The sequence below is a fragment of the Urocampus carinirostris genome, chromosome 3 (assembly GCF_059441175.1).
Source record: "Urocampus carinirostris isolate Australia breed hairy pipefish chromosome 3, RoL_Ucar_1.0, whole genome shotgun sequence".
Taxonomy (NCBI): Eukaryota; Metazoa; Chordata; class Actinopteri; order Syngnathiformes; family Syngnathidae; genus Urocampus; species Urocampus carinirostris.
The window spans coordinates 2761746-2777697 of record NC_142351.1 but is presented as its reverse complement, the minus strand read 5'-3'; the positions used below and the strand labels follow the sequence as shown (position 1 = coordinate 2777697).

At 42.0% G+C, this 15952-nt stretch overlaps 2 protein-coding genes across 2 annotated transcripts; both read right to left on the bottom strand.

Moving 5' to 3' along the window:
- Window positions 1-911: 911 nt before the first annotated feature.
- Window positions 912-11986, bottom strand: LOC148368302 (uncharacterized). Its single transcript, XM_088329685.1, has 5 exons — window positions 11956-11986; window positions 7604-7696; window positions 6041-6355; window positions 2669-2959; window positions 912-1544 (listed from the first exon to the last, which is right to left on the bottom strand). The coding sequence occupies exons 1-5, from the start codon at window positions 11984-11986 to the stop codon at window positions 1516-1518; spliced, it is 759 nt and encodes a 252-aa protein (XP_088185811.1). The 3' UTR covers window positions 912-1515.
- A 712-nt stretch (window positions 11987-12698) lies between these two features.
- On the bottom strand, window positions 12699-15499 carry LOC148368301 (uncharacterized). Its single transcript, XM_088330356.1, has one exon. The coding sequence runs from the start codon at window positions 15007-15009 to the stop codon at window positions 13510-13512; it is 1500 nt and encodes a 499-aa protein (XP_088186482.1). The 5' UTR covers window positions 15010-15499; the 3' UTR covers window positions 12699-13509.
- Window positions 15500-15952: the final 453 nt, after the last annotated feature.

Genomic DNA, 15952 nt, shown 5'->3' with positions numbered 1-15952 from the left:
TGTCCATGTTCTTGTCTAATGTTGTTGCGTCTTGATCTCGACTCCGAATCCTCATACTTTGTGGATAATTTGGCGGCTTGTTGGAGCAGGAAGGCTGTGGATCGTTCCGATCGCGCCGTTTGCTCTTCCTTGTTAGCATTTAACTTCTCCACGCGTCCCACTTTTTGCTCCAGCAACACAGTCCTTTCCAAAAGTTTTTGGATGCTTTTCTCAAGCTCTCTGCTCACTCGTTCTGTTTCTCCTTTGCGCCAGTTTCCTCGACAAGTCTCCCCTTCTTGACCATATTTTATTGAAGTGTTTTTCTGTGATATAAATGACAAATTACCCCTTTCTGTCTTTTTCCTGCTAGGTATTACGTTAGTTTGTAGTGGTTTTTCCAGAGCGACTTTCCTTGCTGCCGTCTACCACATGGCCAGGGTGAATTACACGTGCTGTATATACTTATAACAGTTCATATTTCAGTTTCATATTGTCTTACAATGTGGTCATGGTGATTTCCAGTCTCAACTTCATTTTGGTCCAGGAAAATCCAAGTCCCTTTTCTGTTTTGTCTTGAGTTAACACATAGTTAAGTTTCGGTTCTGGCAAAAAAAGTGGCAAAAGTCATCACTCATAACATAATTTCTGACTTTTTCATGGCCAAAGTAAAAAAAAATCCAAATGGCTTTAAATTATATTTATTTGGTTCAGAATCTAAGTTGGTGGTTACCAATTCGATCAACAGGCGGTGCTCTCGGTTTCCAACACGAATTTATTTGAAATAGTCTGTGTCTAGCGTTTATCATGAAGGATGCAACTTTAAACACAATGTATTTTCAGCTTTAATTGATCGATTTTGTAGTTCGTTGATATGGATAATGATTGATCAGTCCGGAAGAAAAATAACATCAGCCCACAAATAATGCATGCAGTTTGATTTTAACAAACTATGTTTTATTCACAGGACAAAGAAAATTGAATCTAAAAGAAGAATAAAGCACATTGTTGACACAAGCACTCAGTGTTTGCCCAATTTCGTTGTCAAAATATGTTAACCCATTTTGTAACAATGACAAAAAAGGTATATTCTATTCTATTCTAGCAAGGGGGAAGATGGAAGAAATGTTGCAACGGTTAACAGTACTGATCAATGAACCCGGTTTGAAGATAATAGACTCATTTCAACGACGAGGGATTGTTGTCATAGCGTACCAACATGTGATATTTGCCCAAAACACCAAAAAGGTTGTTGCACTAACCCTTTTTGTGTACTTTTGAGAACAAAAAGTCCCTCAGGGGAGGAGTGTGTGAGAAGCAGCACATGGCCAACGAGGAAGATGAAAAAAATTAAGGTTCCTATCTCATTTGACGGTGGACTTCACGGGGATATTTCTCATCCGGACGACAGGGACGGAGAGAACCACAGGCTCTTCAAGCTTTGGGGCTCTGGTGAGAACAAGCCCCAACCCGAGGGACCTGGGTCAGCCATCTTATTGTTATAATAATTGTGATTGTTGGATGGATGGATGGAAATATTCATGCGGACACACGATGAAATAGATCATCTATCAAAAAACATGACACAAATGCAAATCATGAATCTTTTGAATCCATATGAAGCCTTTGGGGTTTCAAATTTTTATCATACAGCTGGAGAGTCTGCTCACTTCCTGTGACTGAATGTGGCGTTTTTGATGTGTCTGCAGAGTCAGTGGTTGGAAAAAGGTTAGGGGAAATGGTTTTGTTGCAGTTATGATCCTATAGACGGCCTGAGTGATGCTTGGTCAAGTTTTTAATCTCCCAGTTTCAGTAAATATTTGACCACAAACCGAGCAGGCAAAGGTTTTTGCGCCAGCGTGGGTTCTTGTGTGTAATATCTAATGTTCGATATGGATGAATTTGTTTTTACCAAAATGTCAACAGGTTAAAGGTTTCTCACCGGTGTGGGTTCGAATGTGTTTCTTCAAGCTTTCACGTTTAGTGAATCTTAGACCACAAACTGAGCAGGAAAAAGGCTTCTCGCCTGTGTGGCTTCTAATGTGTTTTGTTAAGTTCCCACTTTCAATGAATCCTTTACCACAAATTAAACAGGCGTAAGGCTTCTCGCCAGTGTGAGTTCTAGTGTGAACTTTGAAGCTCCCACTTTCGGTGAATTTTTTACCGCACACTGAACAAGAAAAACGCTTTTCGCCAGTGCGGGTTAATGTGTGTCTTTTTAAGTTACCACTTAAAGTGAATCTTTGACCGCAAACTGAGCAGAAAAAACGTTTTTCCCCAGTGTGGGTTCTAATGTGTTTTTTCAAATTCCCACTGTCATTGAATCTTTTATCACAAACTGAGCAAGAAAAAGGCTTCTCGTCAGTGTGGGTTAGTTGGTGTGATTTCAATTGTCCATTTCGGGTGAATTTTTGACCGCAAACTGAGCAGGCAAAAGGCTTCTCGCCAGTGTGGGTTCTAGTGTGTACATTCAAATCCCAAATCCGGCTGAATCTTTTACCGCAAACTAAGCAGGAAAAAGGCTTCTTCCCAGTTTGGGTACTCGTGTGTTTTTTCAAGCTCCCACTCTGTGTGATTTTTTTACCGCAAACTGAGCAAGAAAAAGGCTTGTCACCAGCGTGGAATTTCATATGCAACTTCATATAAGACTTGCTTCGAAACGTTTTCCCACACTGAGAACATGTGTTACCACCTTCAGCGTTTGCGGAGTGGGACGTGTTGTCGTCATCCGTTTCCACGTGTTGACGGGAGCTGATGCTTAGAGACTCCTGCCCACAGTTATCTTCAGGTTGACCTTGATATTCGGCGGTGGAATGGACCCCGGTCACTAGCAAGACTGGAGAATCGTCCTCCTCTTTAACGCGAACAGGCTCCCCATCCTGTGTCTCTTGCTTAACGTGATAAGGCTTCAGATCTTCCTCAATTTTAACAGCAGGTAACTCTGGTTCCTGCCGCGCAGTCGGAAGATACTTTTGGCTGACGTCTGCAAGACACAAGTCACATTTATATTTTTTGGCCCTAACTCGTTCAGCACCATAACATATTAGTACGTTTTCAGAAGCTTGTCCCAGAATGCCAAAGCGTAAAAAAATTCTAAAGGCTTCTGCGCTGCTGATCAGTAAGTCTTAGGCCTCTGGGAAATAAATGATCACTAGATGGTAGGAGTAGCCTTGATCAGATCTTTGTCAACACTTAGTGCCACGTTTTGTTCCTGTATCCGCCGTATTACTCTGTATGGCAGAGTGTAGTCACCCGAGACATCACGGGCCGAGAATTCTTTTTGCTGGGGGCGCATAATGTCAAATCAACGTGCGTCCCCGGGACGCAATGTTTTTGACGCCAAATTGTCATTATTACCAGATTACTTTTTTTTTAACAAAGATTTACCGCACTCCAAACTTTTCGTCAGGCAGATCCGCCATTGTTGTTTTGGTCTCGCGGTTCGAGTTTTTGTCCGCACGACGATCTCGGCAAACAAGATCTCGTTGCTTCGAGATGACGTCATTCTTGTGGTGCTTCTCGTTGAGTAAAGGTGAAGGTTAAGTATGCCTCAGAAAAAACAGCTTTAAGTGAAAATCAAGACAAAATTGGTCATTTCTTCAGTGTCAGTAATAAGTCGAACCATAATCCAGAAAGTGATAACAACGGCAATAGTTCTGGCATGAAAAAACGGCGGAGAAATTCTTCGAAAAATCGCGGAGGCAAGGAAAACACGTGTGTCGAAGCAAACGATTTGACGAAAGAAAATAAACAAAAGAATACTCCTAGCGAGAAAAAGACTCCGTTATATTCCTGGTTACGCTATGAGGAGGATGATAATGGATTGGACCTTGGAAAGGCATTACAACTGTGGCGGGACAGCAAACCACGAAGAATATATTAACTGAAAAATCTGAAGTGATAACTTGTATTACCAATTAACTGTGATGATTAAAACCGAATGAAAATATAGACTAATATGTCAGCAATATTATTTTGCATAATGTACAAAATTGTTGTGAACTGAAAAATCTGAAGTGATAACTGATTTGTATTACCAATAGACTGTGACGATTAAAACTGTTTGAATATATAGATTTATATATATTTGTCGTCGATTTACAATTTCAACCTCGATCACACTAAATTTTGGGGCCCCATAAGTCTCTGTTGGGAACCATACATTTTTGAGCACGCGAGTCCCCGGCACCCGTCGCTTTTCAGAGGTAGAATGAACACTGTCGGAGTTTGTGATTAGTGGGGAAAATAAATACTAATGGCATCATGGCATACACATCTTTTATTAGGAATACTTGATATGACAGTATTACAACTTTCTGATTTTTAAAGACCTTGAAGAATAAGAAATCATATTTTCTCCCACTGTGCATTCAAGAGTTAATACTCGTGCCATCAGACTGTTGAAAAGCGAAGAACTGTCTGCATGATGTCACAAGTCACCGTTAGAAAAGTTCCAAATACTAATGTTTAGTGGATCAGATCCTGATCAAGTTGGACAAGGTACCAGGCAAGGCTTCACAGAGGCTTTACAGACGTTCTGTCTGCTTTTGGGCTAAATCTTTTACGATTTGCAGCTTGGAATCTGCGGAATAAAATTTTATTTTCAGTGCCATTTCGTTCAGTTTCATTTCCCTGCACCTGGGCGCCCAAGTCTTCGTTTCGGCACAGCGCTTTAACTGCATTCCCGATTTGAGGTAGTCACCGCAAAGTAAACTCGAAGCTGCGTACTTCAGCCAAAACCCATAAATTGGCGACGAGGTACGCACGGCCGAAGGGTTTACCCCGGGCCCGGTCACTCAAAAGTTAATCAGTCGATTTTGGCCAGGTTCGGGTCTTTTTAGGCTCCAACCCTCTGTGAATCTTTTGCCACTAACTGAGCAGGCAAAAGACTTCTCCCCAATGTGGGTTAGAGTGTGTAATTTCTAGTGCCGATACGGATGAATTTTTCACCACAAAGTCAACAGGTCAAAGGTTTCTCACCAGTGTGGGTTCTCATGTGTTTCTTTAAGTTTCCACTCATGGTAAAACTCTGACCGCAAATTGAGCAGGCAATAAGCTTCTCGCCAGTGTGGGTTCGTTGGTGTAATCTCAATTTTCCATTTTGGGTGAATTTTTTACCACAAACTGAGCAGGCGAAAGGCTTCTCCCCAGTGTGGGTTCGTGTGTGTTTTTTAAAAAGCCAACCAAGGGTAAATCTTTTACCACAAACTGAGCAGACAAAAGGCTTCTCCCCAGTGTGGGTTCGAGTGTGTACATTCAAATTTCCTTGTTGGGAGAATAGTTTTCCACAAATTGAGCAGGAGAAAGATTTCTCCCCAGTGTGGGTTCTAGTGTGTATTTTTAAGCTCCCACTGTCAATGAATCGTATTACAAACTGAGCAGACGAAAGGCTTCTCCCCAGTGTGGGATCTAGTGTGTACATTCAAATCCCCACTCTGGCTGAACCTTTTACCGCAAACTGAGCAGGCAAAAGGCTTCTCGCCAGTGTGGGTTAGTTGGTGTAATTTCAAGTGTTGATTTAGGGTGAATTTTTTTCCACAAACTGAGCAGACAAAAGGCTTCTCACCAGTGTGGGATCTAATGTGTCTCTTTAAGCTTCCACTTGTAGTAAATCTTTGACCGCAAACTGAGCAGGAAAAAGGCTTCTCACCAGTGTGGGTTCTAGTGTGTACATTCAAATCCCCACTCTGGCTGAACCTTTTACCGCAAACTGAGCAGGCAAAAGGCTTCTCGCCAGTGTGGGTTAGTTGGTGTAATTTCAAGTGTTGATTTAGGGTGAATTTTTTACCGCAGACTGAGCAGACAAAAGGCTTCTCACCAGTGTGGGATCTAATGTGACTCTTTAAGTTTCCACTTTTAGTGAATCTTTTATCGCAAACTGAGCAGGCAAAAGGCTTCTCGCCAGAGTGGGTTAGTTTGTGAGATTTTAAGTGTCCATTTAGGGTGAATCTTTTACCACAAACTGAGCAGGCAAAAGGCTTCTCCCCAGTGTGGAATTTCATATGCAACTTCATATAAGACTTGCTTTGAAATGTTTTCCCACACTGAGAACATGTGTTACCACCTTCAGCCTTTGCGGAGTGGGACGTGTCGTCGTCATCCGTTTCCACGTGTTGACGGGGGCTGATGCTCAGAGGCTCCCACGAACCTTTATCTTCAGGTTGACCTTTATCTTCAGGTTGACCTTGATCTTCGACAATTGAACGGACCCCGGTCACTAGCATGACTGGAAAATCTTCCTCCTCTTTAACGCCAACAGGCTCCTCATCCTCTGTCTCTTGCTTAACGTGATAAGGCTTCAGATCCTCCTCCTCCTCAATTTTAACGGCGGGCAACTCTGGTTCCTGTTGCCCAGTTGGAAGATATTTTTGGCTGACGTCTGCAAGACACAAGACACATTTATTTGTATTGCCCTTAACTCGTTCAGTGCCATAACGTATTAGTACGTTTTCAGAAGCTTGTACCAGAATGCCAAAGCGTAAAAAATGCTAAAAGCTTAGGCGCTGCTGATCAGTAAGTATTAGGCCTCTGGGAATTAAATCATCACTAGATGGTAGGAATAGCCTTGATCAGATCTTTGTCAACACTTAGTGCCGCATTTGGTTCCTGTTTTTGCCGTATTACTTTGTAGGGCGGTGAGTAGAAAAGCAAAGGCATAAGTACAGACTGTTAATGCTTCAAATCTTTATTCTTTCAAAAAAAATGAACAAAGGCATTCGTTGGGATGACGTATCGTAGGACCCTGCGATCACCAGGAGTTGACCTGAAAAGAGCTGGGACCACCGTTTCCAAGGTTACTGTAGAAAATACACGAAAGGTTCCTCTGCTTAAACCAGCACATGTCAAGGCCCGTCTTCAGTTTGCATATGACCATTTGGATGATACGGAGGAGTCGTGGGAGAAGATTTTGTGGTCAGGTGAGACCAAAATATATCTTTTTGGTCAGAATTCTACTAAGCGTGTTCGGAAGAACAATGAAGAGTGCAATCCTTACTCCAAAGCGTGGGGGTGCTTTGGGTTTTTTTTTCTGCACATGGGACAGGACAAGTACACTGCATTAAAGAGAGGATGACTGGGGCCGTGTATTGTGAGATTTTTGGGAACAACCTCCTCTCCTCAGTCAGAGCTTTGAAGACGGGCCGTGGATGGGTCACGACAATGACCTGAAGCGCACAGCCAGGAAAACCAAGGAATGCCTCCGGTAAGCAGCATATTAAGGTTCTATTATGGCCCAGCCAGTCTCCAGACCTGAACCCAAACGAAAATCTTTGGAGGGAGCTCCAACTCTGTGTTTTTCAGTGACATCCCAGAAACCTGACTGATCTAGAAATGCCTGCTTGGCGCTCGGCATTTAGGGTTGGAATTGGGGGGTTTGGTCACCTAATGACTCCCAACACAGCAGTTGGGTCTAAAATGGCTGCGCCCTGTTTGGCTGCGGCTGCATTGGCTCGCTACAGTTTATCTGTACGGGTCAGGTGTGTCGACATTTCGTTCTGTGTGCATGGTTACAAAGAATGACAATAAAAGTAAATTCTATTCTAATTCTATTATTCTAAAGGAAAAAACAGTGGACGTTGACGGCCAAATACGAGATGTCGAGGAAGTTGCAGAAAGTAAAACGACCAACCTGCTCTGTTCAACACAACTCGGAGTATCTTGTCAACAGTTCCTGGCAACTCTGGTTCCTGCCACGCAGTAGGAAGATATTCTTCACCGATGTCTGCAACACACGAGTCAAATCGCATTTATTTGTGACGCCTTTAATCACAGAAACTCACAAAGGGACGCACAGAACACAGCAGGGTTCCTACAGCTTAAGGCAAGTTCAATTCAAGACTTTTAGAATGCTTTTGGATGTCAAATTTAAGACAAAGTTGACCAAAAAACACACGGTTGAAAGAAACAAAAAACACGACAAGAAGAAGAGGCAATTTATAAAAAAATGTTTGGTTTATTTTATTTTTTCAACTACGTTTTGGTCTAGTTGAAAACGTTTGATCTGAAAAACATGGCACTCTCCAAAGTTTAAGACATTTAAGCAGGTTGTAATGGGTGTTGCAAGGTCCTCAGTGCATAATACACAGTCAACCTCAACATTAAATATAAAGTAAGTTGTAGAAAGATCAAGCTTCCTGACTCAAAATTTCAAAAGATGCAGCAGGTTCTACAGTAGCACGCATCTGGTCCAGGTGCTAATCTGAATACTCAGAACGCCTGAACCTTCTAAGCTCGTCCTTCTCCCTCAAGAACGAGGAAACAAAAGTATGAGGTTACTCATAAGCTATTAAATATCAGTGTGTCTTAAGTCGAGATTGGAACATTTCCTGTCAGGAGGTGTCGGACAGTCCCAAACGCAGGGCACAAGGGATGTGGTGAAAACTTACTTGAGAGACGTTTATTTAAACAGCAACAAAAAAGACACTACTGGCGAGAAGGGGGTGTTGGACTTGGGCAGTAGAAATGGAGATCTTGAGAGGGAAACTTGAGAGGAGATCTTTGGGTGGCGAGAATCTTGAAAATAGGTTAATTGGTAACACCCTTAAGAAGACTGTTGAAGTTGTAGGTCTTGGGACAAGGAGAGAAAACTTGAGAAGGAGACTTTGGAATACCCTTAAGAGGATGTTTGAGATTAGTGGCAAGTCTTGTAGTGGAGAAACTATAACGTGAAGGGAATTGAAAGAGGAAGTCGTGGGAGGCGAAGCTGGATGTTTTGATGAGTGAAAGTCTACCGGAATCAGAAATCTAAACGGTTCAGCAAAATGAGGTGGGAGCCTGGAGTATTTATAGAAGAGGTGGCTGATTGTCTAATTGCAAGAAATGGAGGGGGCTGGAACACGTGGTAAAGCTGCCATCTTTTGGATATACGAAGGACTGGAGGCACCAAACCCTGACATTTCCACATGGTTGTAAAAAATCCGCAGTTGAAATTGCGATGCACTTTTGGTTTTAAGTCATGTAGGTATTTAAAGTAAAATAAGGAAATCAGGGAACTATTGAAGTTTTGATGCGACTTCATACGAGTTGCTGCTTAAATTCATTTTAATTCGAAGACTTTTGCTTTTTAATTCGAGTGAAAATTTTCAGGGAGCCATTCAAGTTTTCAAGTTACTTTATTGGAGTCACTCGAGAGCCTCATTTCATTTCCTGGACTTTTAGGATTTGCCCAAGGTGAAAAATGAGTCATTTACAGTAAAAGGCTGAGAGAACTGTATTTAAAACCACTATTCTTTCTTTCTTTTGAATAGTGGAATTTTTGTGCCAGCCTGCAAAAGTTTGGGAACCATTGTCACTGTAGCAGAAGCGAAAATGTCGGACCTGCCCCGAGCTGCTTGGAAACAGCGTCCGGTCGTCGACGTTCTCGCTCGGTCTCCTCTTTGGCTCCCCGAAGCTTCTCTTGAAAAGATCCTTCCCCACTGGAGCACATTTTCTCCAAGTTTGAACGAAAAAAACGCCACGAAGTGTCGCTCCAACTCGGCAGTAAAAAGGACAAACCTTCGAAAAGGACCGCAAAGTGATACTTCTGTCGAGTTTACGTCGTTTGAAGTCGACTACAGGACTTTCTCGACACTCTCTTGTTCGGCAGCCATGACACCTTCGCCTTCGAAACCCCACCGCAATGGATTGTGGGACACAGATACAAACAGGCCTATATATGTCGGCGTGCTGTAGCAGCCCGCTAACTTGCGTGCCTACGTGGCGGCCATCTTGGTTTGGGCAACGTCGCGCAATGGATGTACATTGAAAAGAAATCACAACCTCATCTCATTAGCTGCACCGCTTATCCTCAGTAGGGTCACGGGGGTGCTGGAGCCCATCCCAGCAATCGTCGGGCAGTGGGCAGGGGACACCCTGAACTGGTTTCCAGCCAATCGCAGGGCACACAGGGACAGACAATTAACTTGCTCATTTTAAAACAGTTTTTAACATTTTGTAACATTTGGTTATCAACGTCAACACTTATTGAAGAACTAAAAAAATGCTTTTGGAAAAAAAAAAAATTTACAAACCATTATAGAAGTTAAAATTTAACACTGTGTAACAGGTATCATAATAACTTTTGTTTTGTTGAAATTCCAGCTGAAATATGTTTGTATAGTTTGTGTGTAAATGTCCTGCAATGACGAGTCCAACAGCGCCACCTGCTGGTATGGTTTAAAGTTAAGTTTAGTCTCTCATTTTATGAGGGGAAACAGGACATTGTTAGCAATCTCCAGCGCGCTGCCAACGGTAACCCATGATCTTTTTGGTGTTCAGCAAAAAATAAGTTTATTAACAACATTAAAAGCACAACTGACGAATGTCGCAACTTACACAGTAATGTAATCGATGTTGTCAAGCTGTTTGGATTCATTTTCGTTTTGTTTCTGTCGCCATTTATGTTAGTTTTGCCATACGTTGTACTAAAATGCTAATTTCCTTCATAGATGTTGAAAACCAGTGGAGGTGCTAACCACATGGTGTGTCACACAGTGTTCATTTCACCTCTGAAAAGTGATGGGTCCCGGGGACTCTAATACTCAAAAATCTATGGGTCCCAACAGAGAACTATGGGTCCCTGAAATTTAGTCTTATCCAGGTTGAAATTGTATATCGGTGACAAATATATAAATAAATATATAAATTTATATATTCATTCAGTTCTAATCATCACAGTTAACCGATAACACAAATCAGTTATCACTTCAGATTTTTCAGTTCACGATATTGTACATTATACAAAATAATATTGCTGAAATATTAATCTATATTTCTATTCAGTTTGAATCATCACAGCTAATTGTTAATACAAAACAGTTATCACTTCAGATTTTTCAGTTCATATATTCTTTGTGGTTTCTGTCCCGCCACAGTTGTAATGCCTTCTCAAGGTCCAATTATTTTGTAAGATGCACCTTCATAAGCTGGTGTTGTGTTGCTGGGTACACGCATCAAAGAACATGAAGCCTCCTTTATCATCCTCCTCATAGTGTAACCGGGAATATAATTTAGTCCATTTTGGCAGAAAAGTCCTTTTCTTGCTAGGAGTCTTTTGTTTATTTTCTTTCGTCGAATCGTTCACTTCAACACACGTGTTTTCCTTGCCTCCGCGATCTTCCGAAGAATTTCTCCGCCATTTTTTCGTGCTGGAATTATTGCAGTCGTTATCACTTTCTGCATTATGTTTCGACTTATTACTGACACTGAAGAAATGACCAATTTTGTCTTGATTTTCACCCAAAACTGTTTTTTTCGGAAGCATACTTAACCTTCACCTTCACTCAACGACAGCCACTACAACAATGACGTCATCTTGAAGCAACGAGATCTCGTTTGCTGAGATCGGCGTGCAAACGAAAACTCGAACCGCGAGACCAAAACAACAATGGCAGATCAGCAAGACGAAAAGTTTGGAGTGCGGTAAATCTTTGTTTTAAAAAATGTAATCGGGTAACAATGACAATTTCGGGTCAAAAAAGTTGCGTCCCGGGGACGCACGTTGATTTGAGACTATGCGTCCCCAGCAAAAATCATGCGTCTAGGACGCAGGGACGCGGGCAAACCAGAACACTGAGCATTGAGAACACTTATTTCAGGGATTAACTTGAATACAATTGACACATTTTCATATCGACTTATTTTGAATTTTATTAGCCAACCAATGTGTCGATTATGATTTGACCCGGTCACGATTGGCTAGAGTTCTTCGCAGGTAAAGGAGGCGTTGTTTTTGGCAATACAGACCGGTATAGGCTAATGCGGGCTGAAGGGCCGAGACGGGAAGCTGTGATTGGCCAAAAAGTTGCCCATTAAAAGTTCAGAGGTTAACGGCCTCTAGAAAATACTTTTAGAAGTCTGTTTATTTGTAAACGGGAATTAGATGGCTAAACTGACAGCGAGTAACAAGGCAGAGATACTTTTCAACTGATTTTTTTTAATCCATGGGTATTATGGTGTGTTTTGGAGTAAACCTTTTTACACGCTCGGATTCACTGGACTCACGCGGATGTTCCCCACTATCGTGGAACTTCATGGCTGCAAGACCATGTCCTTGGTGAGCTACGTCAGATTTAGAGTTTCAGGGATGAGTACATTAGGAAATCTTGACATTTTGAATGCCAAGAGTTGAACATTAAACTCATCTGAACATTATTACTTTTGTTTGTTAAAGGGGCGACGAATTGGGCTACTGATAGGTCACGTTCTGTATATACTTATAACAGTTCATATTTCAGTTTAATGTTGTCTTACAATGTGGTCATGGTGATTTCCAGTCTCAACTTCATTTTGGTCCAGGAAAACCCAAGCCCCTTTTCTGTCTTGACTTAACACATAGTTAAGTTTCGGTTCTGGCAAAAGTCTTCATTCATAAAATGATTTCTGACTCTTCTATGGCCAAAATAACACATATCCAAATGGCTTTAGATTTATTTGGTTCGGAATCTAATTTGGTGGTTGCCAATTTGGTCAGCAGGCAGTGCTCTCGGTTTCCAACACGAATTCATTTGAAATAGTCTGTGTCTAGCATTTATCATGAAAGATGCAACTTTAAACACAATGTATTTTCAGCTTTAAATGATCGATTTTGTAGTTCATTGATATGGATAATGATTGATCTGTCCAGAAGAAAAAAAAACATCGACCCACAGATAATGCACGCAGATTGATTTTAACAAACTATGTTTTATTCACATGACAACGAAAATTGAATCAAACGTAAGAATAAAGCACATTGTTGACATAAACACTCAGTGTTAGCAAGGAGGAAGGTGGAAGAAATGATGGAACAGGTTAACAGTACTGATCAATGAACCCAGTTTTATGTTAATAAACTCATTTCAATGATCAGGGATTGTTTTTATAGTGTGCCAACATGGGATATTTGCACAAAACACCAAAGATGGTGTTAAACAAACACTTTTTGTGTACTTGTGAGAACAAATAGTCCCTCAAGGGAGGGGTGTGTGAGAAGCAGCACATGGCCAACAAGGAAGATGACGAAATAAAGTTTCCTATCTCTTTTGGTGATGGACTTCACAGGGATTGTTCTCATCCCGACAACAGGGACGGAGAGAACCACAGGCTCTCCAAGCTTTGTGGCTCTGGTGAGAACAGGCCCCAACCTTGGGGACCTAGGTGGGCGATCTTATTGTTTCATAATTATAATTGTTGATAACAGGCAAAATTTTACGCAAACACACGATGAAATAGATAATCTATCAAGAAACATGACACATATACAAATCATTAATCTTTTGACTCCATATGGAGACTTTGGGGTTTCAAATGTTTATTATAAAGCTGGAGAGTCTGCTTGCTTCGTGTGAATGAATGTGGGTTTTTTGATGTGTTGGCAGAGTCAGTGGTTGGAAAAAGGTGAGGGGAGATAGTTTTGTGGCAGTTATGTTCCTATAGACCGCCTGTGGTCAGATAGATGTTTTTAAGCCACAACTTTCAGTAAATGTTTGACCGCAAACCGAGCAAGCTAAAGTTCTCTCGCCAGTGTGGGTTCTTGTGTTTAATTTCTATGATATGGATGCATTTTTCACCACAAAGTCAACAGGTAAAAGGTTTCTCACCAGTGTGGGTTCTAATATGTTTCTTTACGTTTCCACTCTCAGTAAAACTCTGACCACAAATTGAACAGGCAAAAGGCTTCTCGCCAGTGTGGGTTCTAATGTGTCTCTTTAAGTTTCCACTTGTAGTGAGTCTTCGACCGCAAACTGAACAAGAAAAAGGCTTCTCTCCAGTGTGGGTTTTTTGGTGTGATTTTAAGCTCCCATTCCGTGAGAATCGTTTTCTACAAACTGAGCAAGAAAAAGGCTTCTTGCCAGTGTGGGTTCTAATATGTTTCTTTAAGCTCCCATTCTCGGTGAAACTTTGACCGCAAACTGAGCAGGAAAAAGGCTTCTCTCCAGTGTGTGTTATTTTGTGTGATTTTAAGCTACTATTCTGAGAAAATCGTTCTCCACAAATTGAGCAGGCGAAAGGCTTCTCGCCAGTGTGTGTAATTTTGTGTGATTTTAAGCGACTATTCTGAGAAAATCGTTCTCCACAAATTGAGCAGGTGAAAGGCTTCTCACCAGTGTGAGTTAGTTGGTGTAATTTCAAGGTTCCTTGTTGGGTGAATTTTTTACCGCAAACTGAACAAGAAAAAGGCTTGTCCCCAGTGTGGGTTCTTTGGTGTAATTTCAAGTGTGCTTGTCGGGAGAATTTTTTACCGCAAACTGAACAAGAAAAAGGCTTCTCGCCAGTGTGGGTTCTAATGTGTTTCTTTAAGGTCCCACTCTCGGTGAAACTTTGACCGCAAACTGAGCAGGAAAAAGGCTTCTCGCCAGTGTGGGTTTTATGGTGTGACATTAAGTTCCAATTCTTTGAGAATTGTTTTCCACAAACTGAGCAGGCAAAAGGCTTCTCGCCTGTGTGGGTTAGTTGGTGTGATTTTAAGTGTCCATTTTGGGCGAATTTTTTACCACAAACAGAGCAAGAAAAAGGCTTCTCATTAGTGTGGGTTCTAATGTGTCTAATTAAGTCCTCACTCTTTATGAATGCTTTACCACAAACTGAGCAAGAAAAGGGCTCCTTGCCAGTGTGGGTTAGTTTGTGTAATTTCAAGAGTCCATCTCGGGTGAATTTTTTACCACAAACAGAGCAAGTAAAAGGCTTTTCGCCAGTGTGGGTTAGAATGTGTTGTTTTAAGACCCAACGCAAGGTAAATCTTAGACCACAAACGGAGCAAGAAAAGGGCTTCTCACCAGTGTGTGTTTTTTGGTGTGATTTTAAGCTCCCATTCTGTGAGAATCGTTTTCCACAAATTGAGCAGGCAAAGGCCTTTTCACCAGTGTGGGTTAGTTGGTGTAATTTCAAGTTTCCTTGTTGGTTGAATATTTGACCGCAAACTGAGCAGGAAAAAGGCTTTTCGCCAGTGTGGGTTTGAATGTGTCGTTTTAAGTTTCCACTTGTAGTGAATCTTTTATTGCAAACTGAGCAGCAAAAAGACTTCTTACCAGCGTGGAATTTCATATGCAACTTCATATAAGACCTGCGTTGAAACATTTTCCCACACTGAGAAGATGTGTTACCACTTTCGGACTGCAAGCCGCTTTCAGGGTTTGCAGAGTGGGACGTGTCGTCGTCATCCGTTTCCACGTGTTGACATGAGCTGATGCTTAGAGGGTCCCGCCAACCGTTATCTTCAGGTTGACCTTGATCTTCGACGGTTGAACGGACCCCGGTCACTAGCAAGACTGGAATATCGTCCTCCTCTTTAACGCGAACAGGCTCCCCATCCTCTGCCTCTTGCTTCACGTGATAAGGCTTCAGATCCTCTTCCTCAATTTTAACAGCAGGCAACTCTGGTTCCTGCCTCGCAGTAGGAAGATATTTTTGGCTGACGTCTGCAAGACACAAGTCACATTTATTTGTATTGCCCTAAACTCGTTCAGTGCCGTGACGTATAAGTACGTTTTCAGAAGCATTGTCCCCGAGTGCCAAAACGTAAAAAAATGCGAAAGGCTTAACCGCTGCTGATCAGTAAGTATTTGGCCTCTGAGAATTAAACGTGAGCGCACCGCACCACACCGTGAGTGAAGCTAGCGTAGTCCCTAATGTGATATGGCCACTTGAATGCCACGATTTTGGCGTCTGTTGGGTTCGAAAAGAAAATAAAGCACAGAGTCGACGTTGCCGTTGACTCGGCGGATTTCTTTCGAAAACCAGTGCAGGAAGGAGACCGATTCGTCCTGCTTCCGAGAGCGGCCATTGTTGACGCTGGCAAACATGGCGGCGCTGCTTTGTAAAGCGACCAAAGGCCGGGGAAACTAAGTCCGGCGAAATAACAACCTGAGAGTCAGAGGGCGATCGGGCGGGGCGGTCAGCGGATGGTGCCGTGAGAGAAGCGTGGAATTTTCAAGATGCCGAGCAGGGATAAAGAACTCGAGGAAATTAAAAAGTCACTCGGCTTTTTAACGGACAAAATGGATATAGTCACTAAACAACA